Raw genomic sequence first — 18,886 nt, 5'->3', positions numbered from 1 at the left:
AGCTTGCAACATTCCTTATTGCCTTATACCACTGCATTGTCTGTAAAGGAACTACCAACATTCGAACGTTCATAGCACAGTGGATACCAAGGTGGCATGGAAGCTGGCTTTAAGGAATTCAGTGCGGATTCCCTTGCGCAATATCCTGATTGTGCAGTGTCCCTCGCTGCAGTAATAATCTTGTGGTGCCTGTCTTCAGGAATACCTTCTTAGTGTTGAAGCATAGTATTATTACCTTGATCAAGCTGAGATAAGATATTCTTTAATACCCTGACCATTCACAGGCTCTGCTGGGATTAGCATCTTGATGGTGCAGGCACTCACTTGTCTATCAATGAACGGAGTTGTAGGAGCCTTGAGGATCCATGGGCCATACTGTCAGTAACACACCAATGGGGCCTGGATCCTGCCTCTGTTGTCCCGATTGTGCAGGAATTCTCATTTCATTAATGCCCTGGTAATGCTAGGCCTAATCTTCATGTTTGTACGGTGTGCCTGGTGATGGGTGCAAAGGCAATGCCTCCCTTAATAACCAATACTAAGTGCGATTGGTCTCAAATAATACAGATGGAGGCATGGACATCAATACCCTGATGGTGCATGGCGTATGACCAAGCACCAACATACCAGCAACAAAGTATGCGTTTTTTTACTTAAGTGAAGCACCGCACATCGAAGTCCATTGTCATCGACCAGGGTTCGGAGGACCGCGTAACCGATGGAAGCCCGTCGAGTCGTGTTGCCCAGAAGTGGAGACAGCTTGACGCCGTGCTGCTCGATGACCGGAGCCGCAACGCTCAACCTTTACCCAAGACATCTGAAACAAAAGGACTCCCTTACCATCACTGTCGACCGCTTCGTCCCACCGGAGAAAGTCAAAGTCACTGAGGAGAATCTGCCAGTGGGTTTCCCGCCACCTGAAGTCCACAAAGACACAGATCAACGAAGATCTGAAAGCCAGCCGTGGTCGTGTCCCGGCCGTCGAGGCCAAAGCAGACACCCGATGCCGGGCCTACATTCTTCATCAATCTGCTTTGCAGCAACAAACTCTTGTCATCAAGGTGCACTGCATGCCTCATCTTCACAGGACGTCCACGAATGATTGTCGACTAGCACTGCGAAGGTCGAAGCTGCTCCCTTGGCAACAGTGTTCACATTTCATAGGAATCTCGACGACCCGCGACTCCTGCTTTAAAGGGAGTCCACTCAAGAGGGACCATTGGCGAACCTTTCAAAGACCTCAAATAAACTAAGGTACATTGGGGTAGTAGAACATTTCTAGCAGGAAACAAGACTAACTTAAACACATATGGACTGGGCTTGTTGATGCACTTTATTTACAGGTTGCCCAGGTGGGTGGATCCTCATGCAGAACTGTGTCTTAGTAGCAAGAGAACTATTCTGACATTGGTTGACCTAACTTGTCTTCCTTCCCGTGTCTGATGTTGATTCACATTGCTATTTGACTTGTATATCATTTAAACTGTCAGCAGTTGGTGCATTTTAAAGGAGTCAAGAGTTAACTGTGGTACCACATAGACATTGCACATATTTATCATATTAGTATGCCAAAGCACAAAGTGTGTTATTGATTGTGCATATATTCTGAACCTTACTTATGTAAAGAACTGTGTTATCACATAACAGTGTGTGGGCATTCCTTTGTGGGGACTTGGGGACTACACTGTAATTAAGAACCAGCTCGCATCACCTCCTGAGAGCTTAAACCTTGGTTGCTCGTCCATTGCTACCAGCAATAGGGAACCTTGGCTGGGTGCTCTGTGCTTCTACTCTGCCATATAGAGGGCAGGAGTACAGAAACCCCCCCTCCAGTCTTTACACTTACCTTTGCCCAAATTTGCGAGTTGCTTCCCGACTTACTAGTCAATAACGAAAGCGTAGTGAAGACTTCCGTGTTAGTACGCACTTGCTCGCTGTGCCCCTTAGATCTTTTTTGACGCCATCTTTTGGAGGGGCAATTTTATGCCATCTAAATGCTATACCAGACTTTTTTTTTTTACTCCCGGTATTGCTTTGCTGCAACTCGAACTGCTGACATAATCCACACTGCGTTTGCGAAATATATTATATTGTAATGTCTTGGCATTGGAAAAGGCATTAAAATAAAAAAGAATTTAAAACAAATTATTTAAACATTTCTTGAAAAAGTTTTGAAAAAAGTGGGAAGTGGTCGTGAGTATCTAGTACACGTAGTTTTATTAAACACTTCCATTTAACAGTGGGCCTAGCACAATGTATGTTAGATAGTAGCGCACATAGAAGAACCGTGTTGCTTTAAACACGAGGACATCAGAGGGGCAAATACTGAATGAACCACACGCCTTCCTAATTGGCCAACTCAGATCCCCCCAGGGTGAGGAAAGCCACATGAGTAGACTAGCAATTTTCTCAATATCAGGTCACAGTTTCCACTTTGGGGTGGGCATCTTACTGTCTGGATGACAAACCAAAAGAGATTGGTGTATTTTTGTGATTTGGCCCTAAAATGGGCCACCATTGGTTTGTCAACGACTTGGTTCTTAATGCAGTTCCGGTGTTCACAGATTGTCTGATCTCTCTTTAGATTTTCCAATATATATTAGCCCGCATGGGCATTTTATGCCGTAGATAGCCAATTTAAAAAAGGCAGTTAGTGAAAGATTTACATTTCCAGTTCAGGACATATAGATCAATGTCTTTTGTGAGTACACACACTGAACATTTTCCACACCTAAAATTGCCAATTACTGGTGTTAATGCCCATAGGGTTATCTGAGACAGAAGTTTGTTCTGTGGTTCCTCATAGGTATGCACCAATCTATCCTTGAGGTTTTTGCTTCGCTTGAATGCAAATTTCAATTTTCCCATTTGGAAATTGTCCGTTTTTAGAATGTTCCAATTCTGAAGAATTGCACATCGCAAGTAGTGACTAATTGGGGTGCATGTCGTAACGCAGGTGATTTTCTCTCCCCTCTGTTTCTCTTGTCTAGTCAGGCATAGTTGTCTGTCCGTATTGCATGCCCTCTTCCAGGCTCTTTGAGGATAACCCCGCTGTTGCAATATACTACCAAGATCTTTGCTGTTGGTATCAAAATGTTAATGTTAAAGGATCTTTGTACCGCGCACTATCACCAGAGGAGAGGCCCCTGGCGATAAAATCCGGCATGGTGCTACAGTTCTGTCGCACCCTAAGGAACTGTCCATACGGTAATGTGACAGGTCCCCCCATGAACAAAAGAGAGGGAACTTTCCCAATATTTTTTCAGAGTTGTTCCTAAGGCAGCCTGCATCCTCTGCAAAGACATGATGACGCAAGCCACTACTACCTGGCCCAGAAATCACCATCTTTCAAGGCCAGTGCACCATAAATTGACAGTCCATCACCAGACAAGACAATAAGAGGGAACAAAAGAAACTGAGCATTCTCGTGCTGCATACCTTAATCTGGAATAGCAATCTCCTCAATTTATTTTCTTTCTATTCCTGATCAACAATCCTCGTGATCGACACCCAATGAATATGTAAGCATCCCTACTACCACGTACCCATATCCTCTCTTCCCACTCCATCATTATCTTTCCAAATGTTAGCCTGTCTGCACTCTCTATGCTTGCCCTTTTCTGCCCAACCTTACACCTTTTTTTTAGCTTTCTTCCCAGACCATGGTCTAGTTACCCCAGGCGGGGGGAACAATATGTTGCTCTATGGACAAGCCCTGACCATTACAGTCAATGGGCGCATTATAAAAGCTTTTTAACATATCAGATTTGCACACCTGCTGCTGCACTACAGTAAAGAAAGGAGGACCCATCTCTGCAAACATGTCCGACTTGTCTCTCAGCATGGAAAACCATCTTCTGTTAACCCCCCCTCTTCTAGTACCCTGTGATTTTTTGGTGCTTAGCTACCTCTGAGATATTCTTCTGCTAATTACATGCTTAATATAACATAATCACAATCAAAATGGCGGCCCTCAGTACTCTTAGGAGCAGTTACTATCTGATCTAAGTCACTGTTATGTGCCAAAAGGATTTGTGCCAACGTTTTGGAAAGCACCTATTGGTTGATTTACAATGATGTCATTTCAAAGAAATACCAAGGTCTGGACTAGGATTTGTGGCACCCGAGGCAAGGAGAGGTTTTACTGTCGAACTTCTTTGGCAATAGTGGCACATTTCGTACGCGTCGGAAAATCTGGTGCCCTGTACTGTAACCCCTAAACCTCTATCCTTGAGAAATACAAGTTGATGGGTCATGACATAACCTATTCTTTGCAACTCTGAAACAACTCCGCAGTCTGGGAGGTCTGAAGTAATTGTTCCAAAGAGATCTGGCAACCTTAGAGTTAATAAGCTAGGCTGCACCTTGTATAACAGAATGCGGAAGTGCCACTAAACCTGTGGTACAGGCCCCCTCAAAGACTTGGCCACAGCTACAAAGGTGCCACTTGTAGGGATTAATTAAGGACGCAGCTGTCGAGTGGCTTCAATGCTGACCTTTGAACTTGAAGGCCTGGGTTCTAATCCCTGCTTTGGTACTTCACACTGCTTACATGTTCTCACCTTTTCGGGCTAAAGCTTGGTTTTTTTAAATCTGGGATGGACCGAACCACACACACGCTGTTCTCATACCAGATATACGTCTACTATGCAATGTTCATTGTAAAGCACACGGCAGAAAGGTATGTTGATATGCTCAGCCAGCTTTCAACACTACATGCTTGATATACAAAGCCTTTTTGCCTTAAACGCGTCCACGCCAGAAGTACACAGATGCCATGCAGCAAAAAAGAACACCGCCTGCTTGGAGTCCCAAGTCTTAATACACAACCATTGTAACTTACTTATGCAGGCACACTGAAAGATTAAGTTAAGTGATTCTTATTATCAGTGTCTGTTATTAATATAATGTGTATTACTATCATTGAGCCATGCCTCCAATTTAGTGGCAACACTAATAATTTTAATATCAATACGAATTAATGTAATATTGTTATTTATTCAAAAATACGAATGCAAATAACATACATAATAAAACACAATTATTTATAGTTTATGAGTAGTAAGAATGATCTTGTATGATGGCTCTTTTTTCCAAATATATTTTTTATTGAAATTCATTTTAACTGTAATGCAATTCATTTTCAAATTCAAATTAACTATCCTTTGTACTTTTTATTGCATTTCAGGTTTGCTGCACATTCACTTATTTTGAAAATGTGTGCACATTATTTATCTTCATAGAAAACGATGGTAATTGTTATCTGAATAATTCTTTGTTCAGAATTACCTAAAACCTGGGTGAGCCTACAGGCTCCTCCCACACATCCAATTGACAAGACCCATTATGATCCTAAATGGGATTACAGGCTTCCATACATCCAATAGTCAAGAGCCATTATGATCCTAGATGACCCTACAGGCTCCCACACATCCGATAGTCAAGACCCATTATGATCCTAGATGACCCTACAGGCTCCCACACATCCAATAGTCAAGACCCATTATGATCCTAGATGACCCTACAGGCTCCCACACATCCAATAGTCAAGACCCATTATGATCCTAGATAGGCCTACAGGCTTCCATATATCCAATAGTCAAGACCCATTATGGTCCTAGATGACCCTACAGGCTCGCACGTATCCAATAGTCAAAACCCATTATGATCCTAGATGACCCTACAGGCACCCACACATCCAATAGTCACGACCCGTTATGATCCTAGATGGGCCTACAGGCTTCCATATATGCAATAGGACCCATTATGATCCTAGATGACCCTACATGCTCCCACACATCCAATAGTCAAGCGGAAAACATCTGCGAGCAGCAGTCTGAAGTGGGCGGGACATGTTCATGCAGGATTGTCCTGTCGTTTTCAGGGCGATGATCTTGATGACTTTTTTTAATTTGCCTCCCTGGGGTTTATATGAAGCGTCTGATCAGCGCTAGTTCCCTGGGCATCTGGTTTACACTTTATATGACAACTCAACAGTAAATGAACATGCAAGCAGCTATACATCGTCATTTTTAAATCAATTCCAAGATTTGCTTTCATCACATGCAAAAATGTAAAGACAAACATTAAGAACTCCTTTTAGGGTGGGGGAAGTTCCACACAGTTTTTTGATGCTCCAATCTTCTCAACCCACATGCTTCAACAAGATCAGTTATTTTATTGATTATTCCCAAGAAGGAAAAACGCACATTGAAGTTGGCAGTAGTCTTCTTGAGATCGTCTTTTAGAAGAGATATTCCAAAAATGTCAAGATACAGGGCCTCATTGCAACTATGGCGGTAGCCGTGCTAGTAAAACCCGGCAAGCTGCCGCAAGAGTTGTGCATTTTTCCAGCACCTGGCTCCATGGAAACACAGGGATTACATTCCTGGAAGTCAGGCGCCGGAAACATGTAAATACCCATTCCCATTGGACTGAATGGGGATGACGAAAGCACTGATACAGTTAATAACGAAAGTCTGGGGGCAGGTGCCATCTGGCCCGGCAGGTCAGGCCTGGCGGGCGGGGCAGCAGCCACCCACAGTCTCAGAGTGTGCCGGTCCGGTAAGCTTACCGGCATCGTCGTTACCGACCCTGCATGCTCGTAATGAGGCCCACAGTGTTCCTTCTGAGCTATTGAAAATAAACAATTGATGGGAAAATGTGCGGGGAGTAGGAAATAATAAACAAAATGCACAGAATTTCCTCGTGAAAAAAACACACCTTTGAAACTTTTCAAAAACACTAGCTATTATGGACTCCAAACAAGTTGTAAACCTCCAACATACACCACATACCTGTAACATATTTAGAAGCAGACTTCTGAACTTGGTCCCTTCCACCATGAAGAGAGCCATTTTGTCACACAGCTTGGCAGCGGTGGCGGCAAAGCTCCGGTCCGTCACGGCTTTCCGATAAATAGTCTTTACAATTTCACTGAGCATCTCCTCAGAGTTGGTGGAATTCTGGGCTTCTTCCATGAACGTGGTGAGATTGGAGTCAACATCGCTGCTGTTGTTTCTCATACTGTTCAGAATTTCTATTAGTTTGTCCATTTTGCTCTTCTGGGGATTGGTAATCTCCACCGCAACTTCATCCTAGTGCCAACGAGAAACACAAGCATGTCATCCGAGTTCTACAAATGCTGGCCTCCCTCTAACAAATTTAAAAAAATGGAATGCGAGGCTGTGGTAAGCCATACATAGACAATCTCAAGCGAGGTGATCAAATGAATCCACAGGATCACTATTCCATACCCATGGTTTCACATTCAGGAAGTAAAAAAGGACATGATAAACAGGGTAGGTATCAATAGAACGGAGCCTATATGTTAGTGTATCACACCAATGTCTTGAGGCTACCAAAAAGCACCCGGTTGCAGAGTTGCATTCAATCAGTACAAATGGATTCGATACATTGTTAAAGGGCAATGTATGTTTGACCCATGCAAGGCTTGACTCTTGCACTAAGTGACAGGAGGGATGCATTGCTGTAGCCGTTTTTATAGCAAGGTGAGATTTGTTATTGCTATTCATTGCTGTACGTTCATATCAGAGTAGGTGAAATGCAGATAATTTCATAACACGCCAAGCTAATGACTCACATGCATTCTAAATGTATTTAGGTCACGGTTTTGCTTTTCAGAAAGTGCACAGATATATTTCTGTTTTCCCCCCCAGTACATTGAATACAATCTTTGAACGCTGGGAGGTAATTATTCACGGTATCAGCAGATTTAATCAAATACAAAGAAACGAATGGGAGATTTATTCAAAAAACGGTTGTACGAAAATTACTAGAGCCGAAGGTTTTGAATAAATCCCCCATTCGGTGTCACTATAGTGAACAAGGGCCACAGTGGTGTCCCCCACACACTTGTTCACTATAAAGCAATTAGGGTTAGCAGGGGTGTCCAGTGCTCCCCATTCAATACAAATTTGGTAGAAAAGAAAAAAGGACCCTCTAGCGCTGGCTCCCATTCACAAAAAAGAAGGGAACCGGTGTTGCATAGAGAAGCAGAAGACGGCGGCACACAAGGAGGTGTGTCACCAAGAGCTAAGTAGAGGGGTGGGGGGAAGTGGGTTGTCATAAATGTTCTGGGGAGTGAAAACCGAAAGTAATTTTTGTTCAAATGACTTTGTTTCTTCTCCTTCAAATATTTTTAATTTGATCAATTCCTGGCAGGCACACTGGCGCACACTGGCACACACAGGCGCGCACACACACACACACACACACACACACACTCTGTAAAAGGGCTCGTATATGGCCTCTTTATTCACAAAAAACATAGATAAATGAATAAATGCAGCAAGAATAATAAATGAATAAAATAAATCTAAATGAAATACATCACTGTTGATAGAGCTGCAAAGCACAACCTCATCTCGCCAGCAATCCCTGAAAAGCTCCCAAACATTCAGGCAGAGAGATCTGGGCATCAACGGGCCTGAAGCGATGTGTCCATCCTTCAGTGAAGCTTTCTTTCTGGCTGCTCTGGTGCCCCTCATTTTAAGCCATCCGCAAATACGTGATATCATTTTCCAGAATCTTCTGGGTTTCCAAGTCTCTACCCGTTGACAGTTCTCCTGACCCCCGGCCGCAGTGACCCTTGGTCACTACAAGAGGCAAAACTCTTCCTTTTCTTAAGAAAGCAACAAAAACGACATAACTTCACTTTGACTTTAGCAAATTTCATAACAATGTTATCAGGTACAAGCTGGCACCGGCTCATTGTAGCCTATGCGCGCATCTTCTCTCCAATATGTGCTTGGAGCAATGCTGAATAACATAAGCAATAGGCAGCGCTGAAAACATGTTTACCAGTGCAATAATATGAGAAGAGTTTGCATCAAGTGCAGCTTCCACTGAGGCCTGGAGCAAATGTCCATTATAGCTCTGGGTGCACCCAAAATGCACTGCAAACAGGTGCTATGTTTTAGTCAAAGGCATTACAATAACATGACCTGAAAGTTGCTTAATTTGTGAATTAGAGGAGCGACTGTTTAAGAAGGAACAACTTACTTACCTGTAACTGTTGTTCTCCAGCATGGGTCTGGCATGGATTCACATGCTTATGGATTCACATGCTCATGAATATTCTCCGTCGTCAGGCTGGGAATCCTCGGTAAAGAAAAAATCAGTATCAGTTTCGTTTCTGATCTGTCTTTCGTAGTAGTAACCAATCACTGATCTCTGCGTCATACTGACCACAGCCAATGACTGCCCTCTACCTAAGCCCCGCCTCTGGCAGCCATCTTCAGATTTGGTAGCACGTGAAGTGGCAGTATGACCAAGTGAAGAGCCGCAAAGGGGTAGGCGGGAGGGTTCGCATGTGAATCCATGCCAGACCCATGCTGGAGAACAACAGTTACAGGTAAGTAACTTGTTCCTTCTCCAGCATGGGGTCTGGCATGGATTCACATGCTCATGAATAAAGAATACATAGCAGTACACACATGCACAACCACGGGAGGTGGCAAAGGCTCAACATTAAGCATTACATCAAACTCAACATTAAGCAATTCTTACCTCCTCACCAGGCTCACCTTAGACGAACAGGTTGCGCAGCACTGCTTGGCCGACCCTGGACTCCTCCCTGGAATCCCGATCGACGCAGTAGAATTTCGTGAAGGTGTGCGTCGACCTCCACGTAGCAGCCCTGCAGATGTCCAGCAAGGGCACACCAGATAGGAACGCCGTGGTAGCTGCGATCGCTCTGGTGGAATGGGCTCTCGACAGCCAGGCAGCGGTCGGTTTGCCAACCGATGACAGTACATGATACAGCCGGAGAGCCATCTGGAAATGGAAGCCTTCGAGAGAGCCTTCCCCTGATTGACAGGTCCAAAGTTCACAAAGAGTTGTGACGTCTTCCGAAAACACTTTGTGCGGTCCACATAGAACTTCAGTGCTCTAGCCACATCCAGCGAGTGCAAAGTCCTTTCAGCCGGCGACGAAGGCGACGGGAAGAAAACAGGCAACACCAAGGGTTCGTTGAGGTGGAAGTCCGACGGCACCTTGGGCATGAAGGAGGGGTGCGTCCTGAGCACTACCCTCGTGTCGTGAAAAGTCAAGTACGGGGCCTTGCAGGAAAGGGCCTGGATCTCTCCCACCCGTTGTGCGGAGGTGATGGCCACAAGAAACGCTGTTTTCCACGACAAGAACTTCAACGGAGCCGAGTGCAGAGGCTCGAACGGAGGTCCCATGAGCTTGGTCAGCACCACGTTGAGCTCCCACGCCGGGGCCGGAGCCTTCACCGGCGGGAACGATCTGAACAGTCCCTTCATGAACTCTTTCACCAGACGATGAGACCACAAAGACGTCCGCCCCGTGGTTCTGGTGTATCGGGAGATCGCAGAGGGATGAATCTTGATGGACGCGTGCGCCAGTCCAGCTTTGGCCAGCGTCAGTAGGTACAGCAGTACTTGGGGAGCCGTAATCCGTAGAGGGTTAATCTTCTGTGCGTGGCACCAGACAGAGAACCTCTTCCATTTGTGTCCGTAGCATTTAAGAGTTGAGGACGCCCTGGCCTTTGCAAGAACCTCTCTGCAGTCGGCCGCTATGTCGTATCCTCCAAACTCTAACGCTGCAGGAGCCAGGCCTGCAAGTTCAGCGACTTCGGGTCGTGATGGAGGATGGCGCCTCCTTCCCTGGAGAGAAGATCCGCGTCCACTGGCAGCTTGATTGACGGGGACGCTGACAAGTCCAGAAGGTCCGGGAACCATATCTGCCTCGGCCACGCAGGTGCGACGAGGATCATCCTGCACCGTGACCTCTTGAGCTGGTTAATAAGCCGGACCAGCAATGGCAATGGAGGGAACACGTATAGAAACAGGCCCTCCCAGGGGAACGAGAAAGCATCGCCCATGCTCCTCGGCTGGGGAAACCTGCTGGCGAACCTCTGGCACTTGGAGTTCGCCGCCGTCGCGAACAGATCGATCTGGGGTGTGCCCCACCGTCGGAAGAGGCGGTCCACTAGATCCTGTCGTAGTTCCCACTCGTGGCACGAGCGCAGCTCCCTGCTGAGTGAGTCGGCGATGGTGTTTTTTATCCCTGCCAGATGAAACGGCACCAGAAACATCCCTTGGGCGACGGCCCAATGCCACAGATCCTGCGCCTCCATGAACAGGGCTGGGGACCTGGTTCCGCCTTGTTTCCTGATTTAGAACATGGTGGTGGTGTTGTCGGTGAAGATCCTCACCACCTTGCCCTTGAGGGACGGAAGAAAGGACCTGAGGGCCCAAAACACTGCACAGAGCTCCAGGACGTTGATATGGAGGGACTTCTCCGTAGGGAGCCAAAGGCCTCTCGCGTGCAGATTTTCGGTGTGCGCTCCCCACCCTTCCAGGGAGGCATCCGTGGTCACTGTCTCCTGGTGGCCGGGGGTCTGGAAGTCCATGCCCGCCGTCAGATGCGCGCGGGTGCCCCACCACCGGATCGCTCGTAGGAAACTCTCGTCGAGTGTGATCCTCTCCTCGAAGCTGCCCATCGTCTGGATCCAGCGCGCGTCCAGGAACTCCTGCAACGGGCGCATCCGGAGCCTGCACAGGCAGATGAGGTAAATGCAAGAAGACATCATTCCGAGGAGGGACTTGATGGACCTCACTCTGGCCGCGTCCGCAGCCAGCATCCGCTGCACCTTGCCCAAGATGGCCCTCGTCCTTTCCTCCGACGGAGAGGCCAGAAGCGACACTGTGTCGAGCTTCGCTCCCAGAAACAGTGCGTCTTGCGCGGGCACCAGGTGGGACTTGGCGTAGTTTATGGAGAATCCCAGGTCCGTGAGAAGTTGGACGGTCCTTGCCGTGTGCTCCACGGCGAGCTCCTTCGTCTTCGCTCGGATGAGCCAGTCGTCCAGGTAGGGGTAGACGTGGATCCCCTCTCGGCGCAGCTGCACCGCCACCGGTGCGAGGCACTTGGTGAACACCCTGGGTGCCGACCTCAGTCCGAAGGGAAGGGCTCTGAACTGGTAGTGACGCCCTTGGACCACGAACCTGAGAAATGTTCGGTGTCCCTTTAGGATGGGAATATGGAAGTAGGCATCCTCCAAATCCAACGACGACAGGAAATCGCCCTCCTCCAGCTGACCCAGAACGTGTTGGAGGGTGACCATCCGGAACTTCTGTGTCTTGATGAATTTGTTCAGTCGTCGTAGGTCCAGGATGGGACGCCATCCTCCCGTCTTCTTCACGAGGAAGTATCTTGAGTAAACTCCGGAGCCCCGAAGCCTCTTTGGGACGAGCTCGATGGCGCCCTTCTTGAGCATCGCCTTTACCTCCAAGAGAAGTTGAGGGACGTGATGTTCTTTCCTGGCCACAGGGGGGACGTGCGGGCACCTCTTTAGAAACTCGAGCGCGTGACCCTCAGCTAGGGCGTCCAGCACCCAACGGTCGGTGGAGATGGACTCCCACACACTGACGAAGCTCGCCAGCCGGCCTCCCACCGGGGTGCTTCGGTGGGGGCCCGACCCCACGGCCGGTTCAGTCCTGCTTCGACGAGGCTTTGCCGCCTTGTCCTCCTTGGCGACGACGGCGGGGTCCGCCTGTCTTGCCTCGTCCCCTGTAAGCTTCCTGCGACGATGAACGGGCCGCTTGAGGGTAGGTGGAAAATCCGCCGCTGGAACCTTTGGAGGCACCCTGTTTGCCTCCGCCGCTCCGAAAGGGTGGCCGTCGTTGCTGGAGAACCCCAAGAGCCCGGGCCGTCTCCGTGTCTGCCTTGATGGCTTGAAGGGAATCGTCCACTGTTTTCCCAAACAGGTTGTTTCCGTCGAACGGCATGTCCAAGACTCTGGTCTGCACGTCCTGACGGAAGTCAGTAGCCTTGAGCCATCCACGCCGCCTAAGGCACACGCCGTTGCCCAACTGGCGAAATCCAGTGTCAGCGATGTCCGTCGCAATCGTAATGGCGTGGTCCGACGCCACCTCTCCTTCCTGCAAGATCTCTAGGGCTTCCGCCCTCTTGTCGTCCGGTAGGAAGTCCAGCAGGGGGGCCAGTTTGTACCACAACTCCCATGTTGGCCGCCTTAATCGTCGTCACTGCAGACGAGATGACTCTGCGTCCCATCGTATCTAATTTCTTTCCCTCGCCGTCCGGCGGGGAGGTCGACGTAGAGGCCGCGCCCCCCCCGCTTTCTTCCTGGCCGCCGCGGAGACGGCCGAGTCCGGGGTCGGCTGTGCCCGAAGGCACAAGGGGGCCGCGTCCGGGACCCGGTACTTCTCGTACCGATCCCTTCTAGCCGGCGTCGTGGATGGGTTCTTGAGGAGGGCGAGGCCCTCATCCCAAATATCGTCCAGTAGAGGTACAGAGAGGACCGTCTTCCTCTTGGCCTCGCGCCGTTGATAAAGGAAACCTTCCTTCTTCTTCTCTTCCGGGCAGAGCTGGAAAAGCTCGGATGCCCTGGCGATCATGGAGTGAAACGATCCAATCTCGTCGGGCGGGGAAGCCCGGGTGGGAGGTGACGACGGCAGATGCTCGTCGTAAACCTCGTCGTCCGTACCCGTCGCGGCCGTGTCAGTCCCCGTATCAATCCCCACGAGTCGTGGACGGGGAGGAGGGCTGAACAGGGCGCGATGGCTGAAAAGCAGGTGGAGGATGAATCCTTCTTCTCTTAGGAGGAGGGCTCCCAGAAGGGCCTGGCTCCGGGTCCCCCGTCGGGAGCGGTTCCTCCGCTGGTGGTAACGGCAGTCTCGTCCTTATCTCCGAGCATAAGGACTGTATAGCCAACAGAATGGCCGCCGAGTTGTCTTGCGGCACTGGTTGAGGGGAGTCCGACGGGCGGTCAGGGGCCCCGTCGGCACCCTCGACGTTATCGTCGTCTCCTACGTCGGGGGTCCCTCCTGAAGGGCTGGTCTTCTTCCACGCCAACGCCGTGGCTTTAGACTTCGATCAGTTCTTCCTCAGAGGTTGAGGCCCGAATCCACGACGACCTCCTGCCCCCCCTTTTTCTTCTCCGTCGGAGGTTTCACGGGGGTCCTGTCGATGGGCATAAAAGAGGACTGCCTCCGCGGTGGCAGGGAGACTCTGAGCCCCGAGGTCGCCACCACTGGTGTAGCCTCCACAGGCTGAGCCAGGGCCGCCGCGACTGTCTCGATTGAGGCCTTGGCCGGATGGATTAAGGCTTTCACCACCTTAGGTGCGCTCACCGCCTTCTCCTTGGGGGGAGGGTCACTGCCTCGCTCCCCCTCCGATGGGGCCTTCGAGCTCGACCGGGGTCTCTCCAGGAGCTTCGCCGGGTGCTCGGCCTTCCTCTTACCCGAACCAGAGCGTTGGCTCGTGGTTGATGGTGCCGGGGAGGATGCGCCCTGCCTGGCGCCCGTAGAGCCCGACCGTTCGGCGCTCCCGGTGCTTGGCCTTGTGTTGGACCCCCGTCGCCGGGGCGTCCTCAAAGGTCTTAGAAGACCGCTTAGACTTCTTCTTCTCGCCTGACGGGCTCTTCCCTTCCAGCCAGTTGGCGAGACGTTGATGGCGGTCCTTCATGGTCCGCTCCGACATATTGCCGCAAAACGCACAGTCCTTCTCCACGTGCGTCTTGTTCTCATGTATGCAGTAAAGAGAAAGGGACATTCTGAAGCTGGCATCCAGGGCAGACCCTGAACAGCTTTCCGGGCGTCGAGCTTCCCTTCTCCTGGGCCATGTCCGAGATGGGCCTGAGAAACTTCTGGAGTCCTCCAAAAGCGTGGCTCGACGAAATCTTCACCCTTGAGGGGCGTAGACGAATCCGACACGGGTCCCCGTTGATCGGTTGAAGAAACGGTGGAGCTTGAGGCTCTTTTGACCGAACAATAGGAGTTTTTTGAGAAAAAACGTGAAAAAAATAGCACTAACGCTCGAGAGCAATAGCACGAGGATCCCAACACTTGAACGTGCGGTAAAAATCTGAAGATGGCTGCCAGAGGCGGGGCTTAGGTAGAGGGCAGTCATTGGCTGTGGTCAGTATGACGCAGAGATCAGTGATTGGTTACTACTACGAAAGACAGATCAGAAACGAAACTGATTATGATTTTTTCTTTACCGAGGATTCCCAGCCTGACGACGGGGAATATTCATGAGCATGTGAATCCATGCCAGACCCCATGCTGGAGAAATATGGCTTTTATTTCCTCCTTGTCCAGGACAAGGACTCCGGGCTAAGAAAGGATTTCTGTCATAGACATAACATGGACACTGTTATACTGGTAGAACAGTGATGAAACATTCCACTAGCTGGTGGATTCACCAGCAATTATCAGGGACTATTGGGAAACTAGTTTCAACCAGTTGAACAAATACAAGCTGTTTAAAAGTGAGGGGCCTGGTAGAAGAGGAAGACCGGTCACTTTTATTTCAGGATTATAGACACAGATGTGACACACTGATTCATGGAGGCTTATAACATACAGCAGCACAGTAGTGATACAGTACCCAAGGATGAGAATGCCAGAGACAAATGAACAGACGATTCTGGATGAAAGACGGAGGAGCACGGCTAACAGCCAATAGACCTTTCTAGGACTAAAGCCATGTATTCAGTCTACCAGGGAGATGCATCAGATGTCCTGGGCATGCATAGCTTCTGTTATCTTGCTTAACCCTTCAAAGAGTGATGATGGCAGCTAGAGGGGCACTGAGCTTCTGGCGATGAACTTCGAACATAATGATCCCAGACAGAAGGCGGACTGTGCCCACAGGCTGACCGGCTGGTAGGAACTAACATGATATTCCGATGCCAAATGAGTGGGACGTGGCAAGGTTCTAGGCACAATTCTCCTGCATTCTGTGGACATTTATAGGAGACTTAAAAATGTTGGTGGTTGCTTCATGTTTTGGGCCCCGCAAGGGTACACCTTTACCTTTGAACACAGTGCTTGGTACAACGATTCTAGTGTCTGGCCGAGCCGCCAACAGCTAAGGAAAGTGTAACGATATTGAAATACAAGTAAGTAGAGCAGGCAGTGCGCTTATTTAAATGATGCAAAGAAATTAACAAAACCTCAAGAATAAATCTTTATCTTACCATTCTATACTGAATTGCTATTACAAAGCCGTTTCATCGTAACTTTGGTGGTTATTGTGTGATGGTGCAATTTACTGTTCCACTAATCTCACATTTATACCCATGGAATTTTAGAAATGGGTGGAGGCATTTTATCAAGGTTATATCCATTTAATGCATATCCCAAGGTAGTGGGACCACAGTTGTAGGTGGACAGCAGACAGATGAAGGGTTCAAAGGATTTGGCTGCAACATCGGGGGCCCCGACATCTATTGACTGTGCAGTTATTTACTGTTGCGTGTGCAATATGGGACACTTGAACCCCAACAGTGTCTTTGAGCACTACCACATTATCCGCCAGCAGCTCTTTCATCTGCAGCTCCAGAGAAGGTCCACAGTGTTGGCTGGTGGTGCAAAACCGTGAGTGCATCCTGTGTGTGCATGTCTGACATGACTCTGGTTGCGGTTTGGGTGGACGTAGAGTGGATTGAGCCATTCCCCAGGAAGAAAAAGGGGGCGACTATTGCCGAAATGGAGGCGCTTTCTAGCTAACTCACAGAATAGCCGCTACTAAAGAAAAACATTAGGTTGTGTTTAGGTAACCTTATTTACGTTATGGTGCATCACAACCAAACAAAAATAAAAAACTGGTCAACTGTGCATCCTGACCAACATAAAATGGCTTCCGTACACAAAGTGTGTGTTTGAGGGGGATGTTTGGGAATAAACATGTGAGTAATAACAGTTAGGTGTGTCTGTGTGCACATCTAGGTGAAGTGCCAGGCCATGTGATAGCTCCAGTGCTTCTAGAGCCACTGTCCATGGACTTCAACAGATTTTCAAATGGTTTGGAAGCCTATTTCAAAGTAAATGGGGGTTAACTGGCGATTTCACATGATAAACGGGATACAAAGCAACCCTCACTGAAAATGGAACCAGGGATTACTGTCTGAAGTGCACTGGGTGAGGAGTTGGCAGCCTCCGGCTGTTAGTGGTGACCATTCTCGATTACTGCTGATCTGACCAGGGGGCAATAGACTGCTACGAAAGAGACTATCTTCAGTTTGACAGGGAGAACATCTGATCCCCGGAACAAGCCGGGGATCATCATGGAGAAAACAACAGAAGGAGAGTTGCCATATGCAGGAACCTGATCCATTCTGGTTCTGGTGCTACTCTGAGACCAGCCGTCAGAGGGACGGTACTCCATACAACAGACCACGAGGAAGGAGCTGGGTCATTTTCACATATTAATTTACTATTGGGGTGTCGTAAAGAAGATGCAGGCCTAGGGAACTCTGTAAATTACCATGGATCAAACCTCTGAATTTGAACAGTAGAAGATATTTGCAGAAGAACCCCGAGACTAAGAAAGAGGGTGACGACTGGGGCTTTACGTGAGCCAGGGTTAGCAGACTAGCTGCAGGCTAGCTTTAGCTTTGCCGACCACTCAGGAAGCCCATGTAGCTAAAGTGCTACATGGTTAAAGGACTGACTGCAGGTGTCAGCACTTCGGATTAGAAAAAAGAAAAGGCATTGCCTCCTCTTTTTTCTAATCCAAAGTGCCGACACATTCAGTCACCCATTTAACCGTGCAGCGCTTCAGCCACATGGGCTGCCTGCTGAGTTATGGCTCTTCACTAAGAAACAGGAAGAGGGCTGGGTAAAGAGCCAACACGTAGCAGGAAACCCTTTTACATGCATCGCTGCTCCGTTAATGTGCTTGCTGCTGCATGTTGGCTTTTTACTCAAACAAAAGGAGAAGCCGTGCAATCCAGCACTCCTGCTGTTTCAGAATAAAAAGCAAACACGCAGCAGGCATCCATTTCCCTCATGGAGCTGCATGTTAAAAGGGTTGCCTATGGAGGTCAACTGTTCTGGCAGCAAACTGATGTCCGTCTCCCTAGCCGAAAAGCCTGGTGGCATTGCTTTCCTGCACACAAGCAGAAATCCCCACACCACTTTCTTGTTAATTTAATACATCATCACGATGTTGACTGTCAGAATTAGGACACACCAGCCCTGTGCTAAAGGAAAGCTGGCAATCAGTACACACGGTGCCAGCAGATTGCTGCCTTTCCTCGTCTTTGCAGGGGACCACTATCATCATCAAACATTGGCCTTGAACCAGAATCTGCAGACTACTCTCCAACCAAGATGGCGGTGACATGCAGATGTACAGGTCACATCTGACATCATTCAAGATGGCTGGCATACACCATGAAGGACACTGAAAACAAGATAAAGGCGCTCATTCCTTGTACCTGTGTTGCAACTTTGTTGTTGTGTGGTCTTTGTTTTCACAGTTACTACTGTGAGTTGCTCTACCGTCTCCTTATTTCTCTCTGGTTCTATGTTGCCCTTACCTCTAAGCTTTCTGCTACTTGTTTCAACTAAGCATACGTTTCATCGGCTCCATTCCCTGATGCCAGATATCCTGCAGTAGCCAGGCCCTGCAATTTTCTACCTGTTGTGCCTTCAGTGGAGCTCTACATTCCAGACATCAATCTTCCAGACCATCATCATCATCATCATTTACATGGCTCTTCTGTCAAAAAGGAGGGGTTTTCTCATTTACTTGGGAGATTTCTTCCCTAGGGTTTGGATCCTTCATTGAGGGGATCAACCCAATCACTTCTCTTTCAAGAACCCAGGCTGGTAAGGCAAGATGCTGAGAACCATAGCATCCTCACCAACAGATAATTTAGGTGAGTCCTCCAACACTTCCTGGAGGCATCTGTGACAAATGTCAATTGCATGCTCTCCCACATCACACATTGCCTTACAGAGCCGGTTAAGGTGGACCTGGTGGGCAGAGGTCCAGAAGGCCAGTCTAGTTTCTTGGAACAGGGTAACCTTCTGGACAAGCCAGACCAATCAAGGTAGCATTGGCAGTGGTCAAGACTAGGTCTGAGGAG

General features: G+C 48.6%; 1 protein-coding gene across 4 annotated transcripts in view; it reads right to left on the bottom strand.

Annotated features, from left to right (window-relative positions):
* The window catches only part of CTIF (cap binding complex dependent translation initiation factor), a 1,422,510-nt gene that overhangs the window by 458,314 nt on the left and 945,310 nt on the right, over positions 1 to 18,886 (bottom strand). For all 4 annotated transcript variants that reach the window (XM_069626949.1, XM_069626950.1, XM_069626948.1 and 1 more), the window contains one exon: positions 6,798 to 7,097. In XM_069626949.1, coding sequence (XP_069483050.1) covers positions 6,798 to 7,097 — 300 coding nt within the window. The remainder of the gene's footprint in view (positions 1 to 6,797; positions 7,098 to 18,886) is intronic.

The sequence above is a fragment of the Ambystoma mexicanum genome, chromosome 6p (assembly GCF_040938575.1).
Source record: "Ambystoma mexicanum isolate Mex_15411 chromosome 6p, UKY_AmexF1_1, whole genome shotgun sequence".
In the NCBI taxonomy this organism is placed as follows: domain Eukaryota; kingdom Metazoa; phylum Chordata; class Amphibia; order Caudata; family Ambystomatidae; genus Ambystoma; species Ambystoma mexicanum.
Note: the sequence above shows the minus strand (reverse complement) of the source record. Positions and strands in the feature narration are given on the sequence as shown.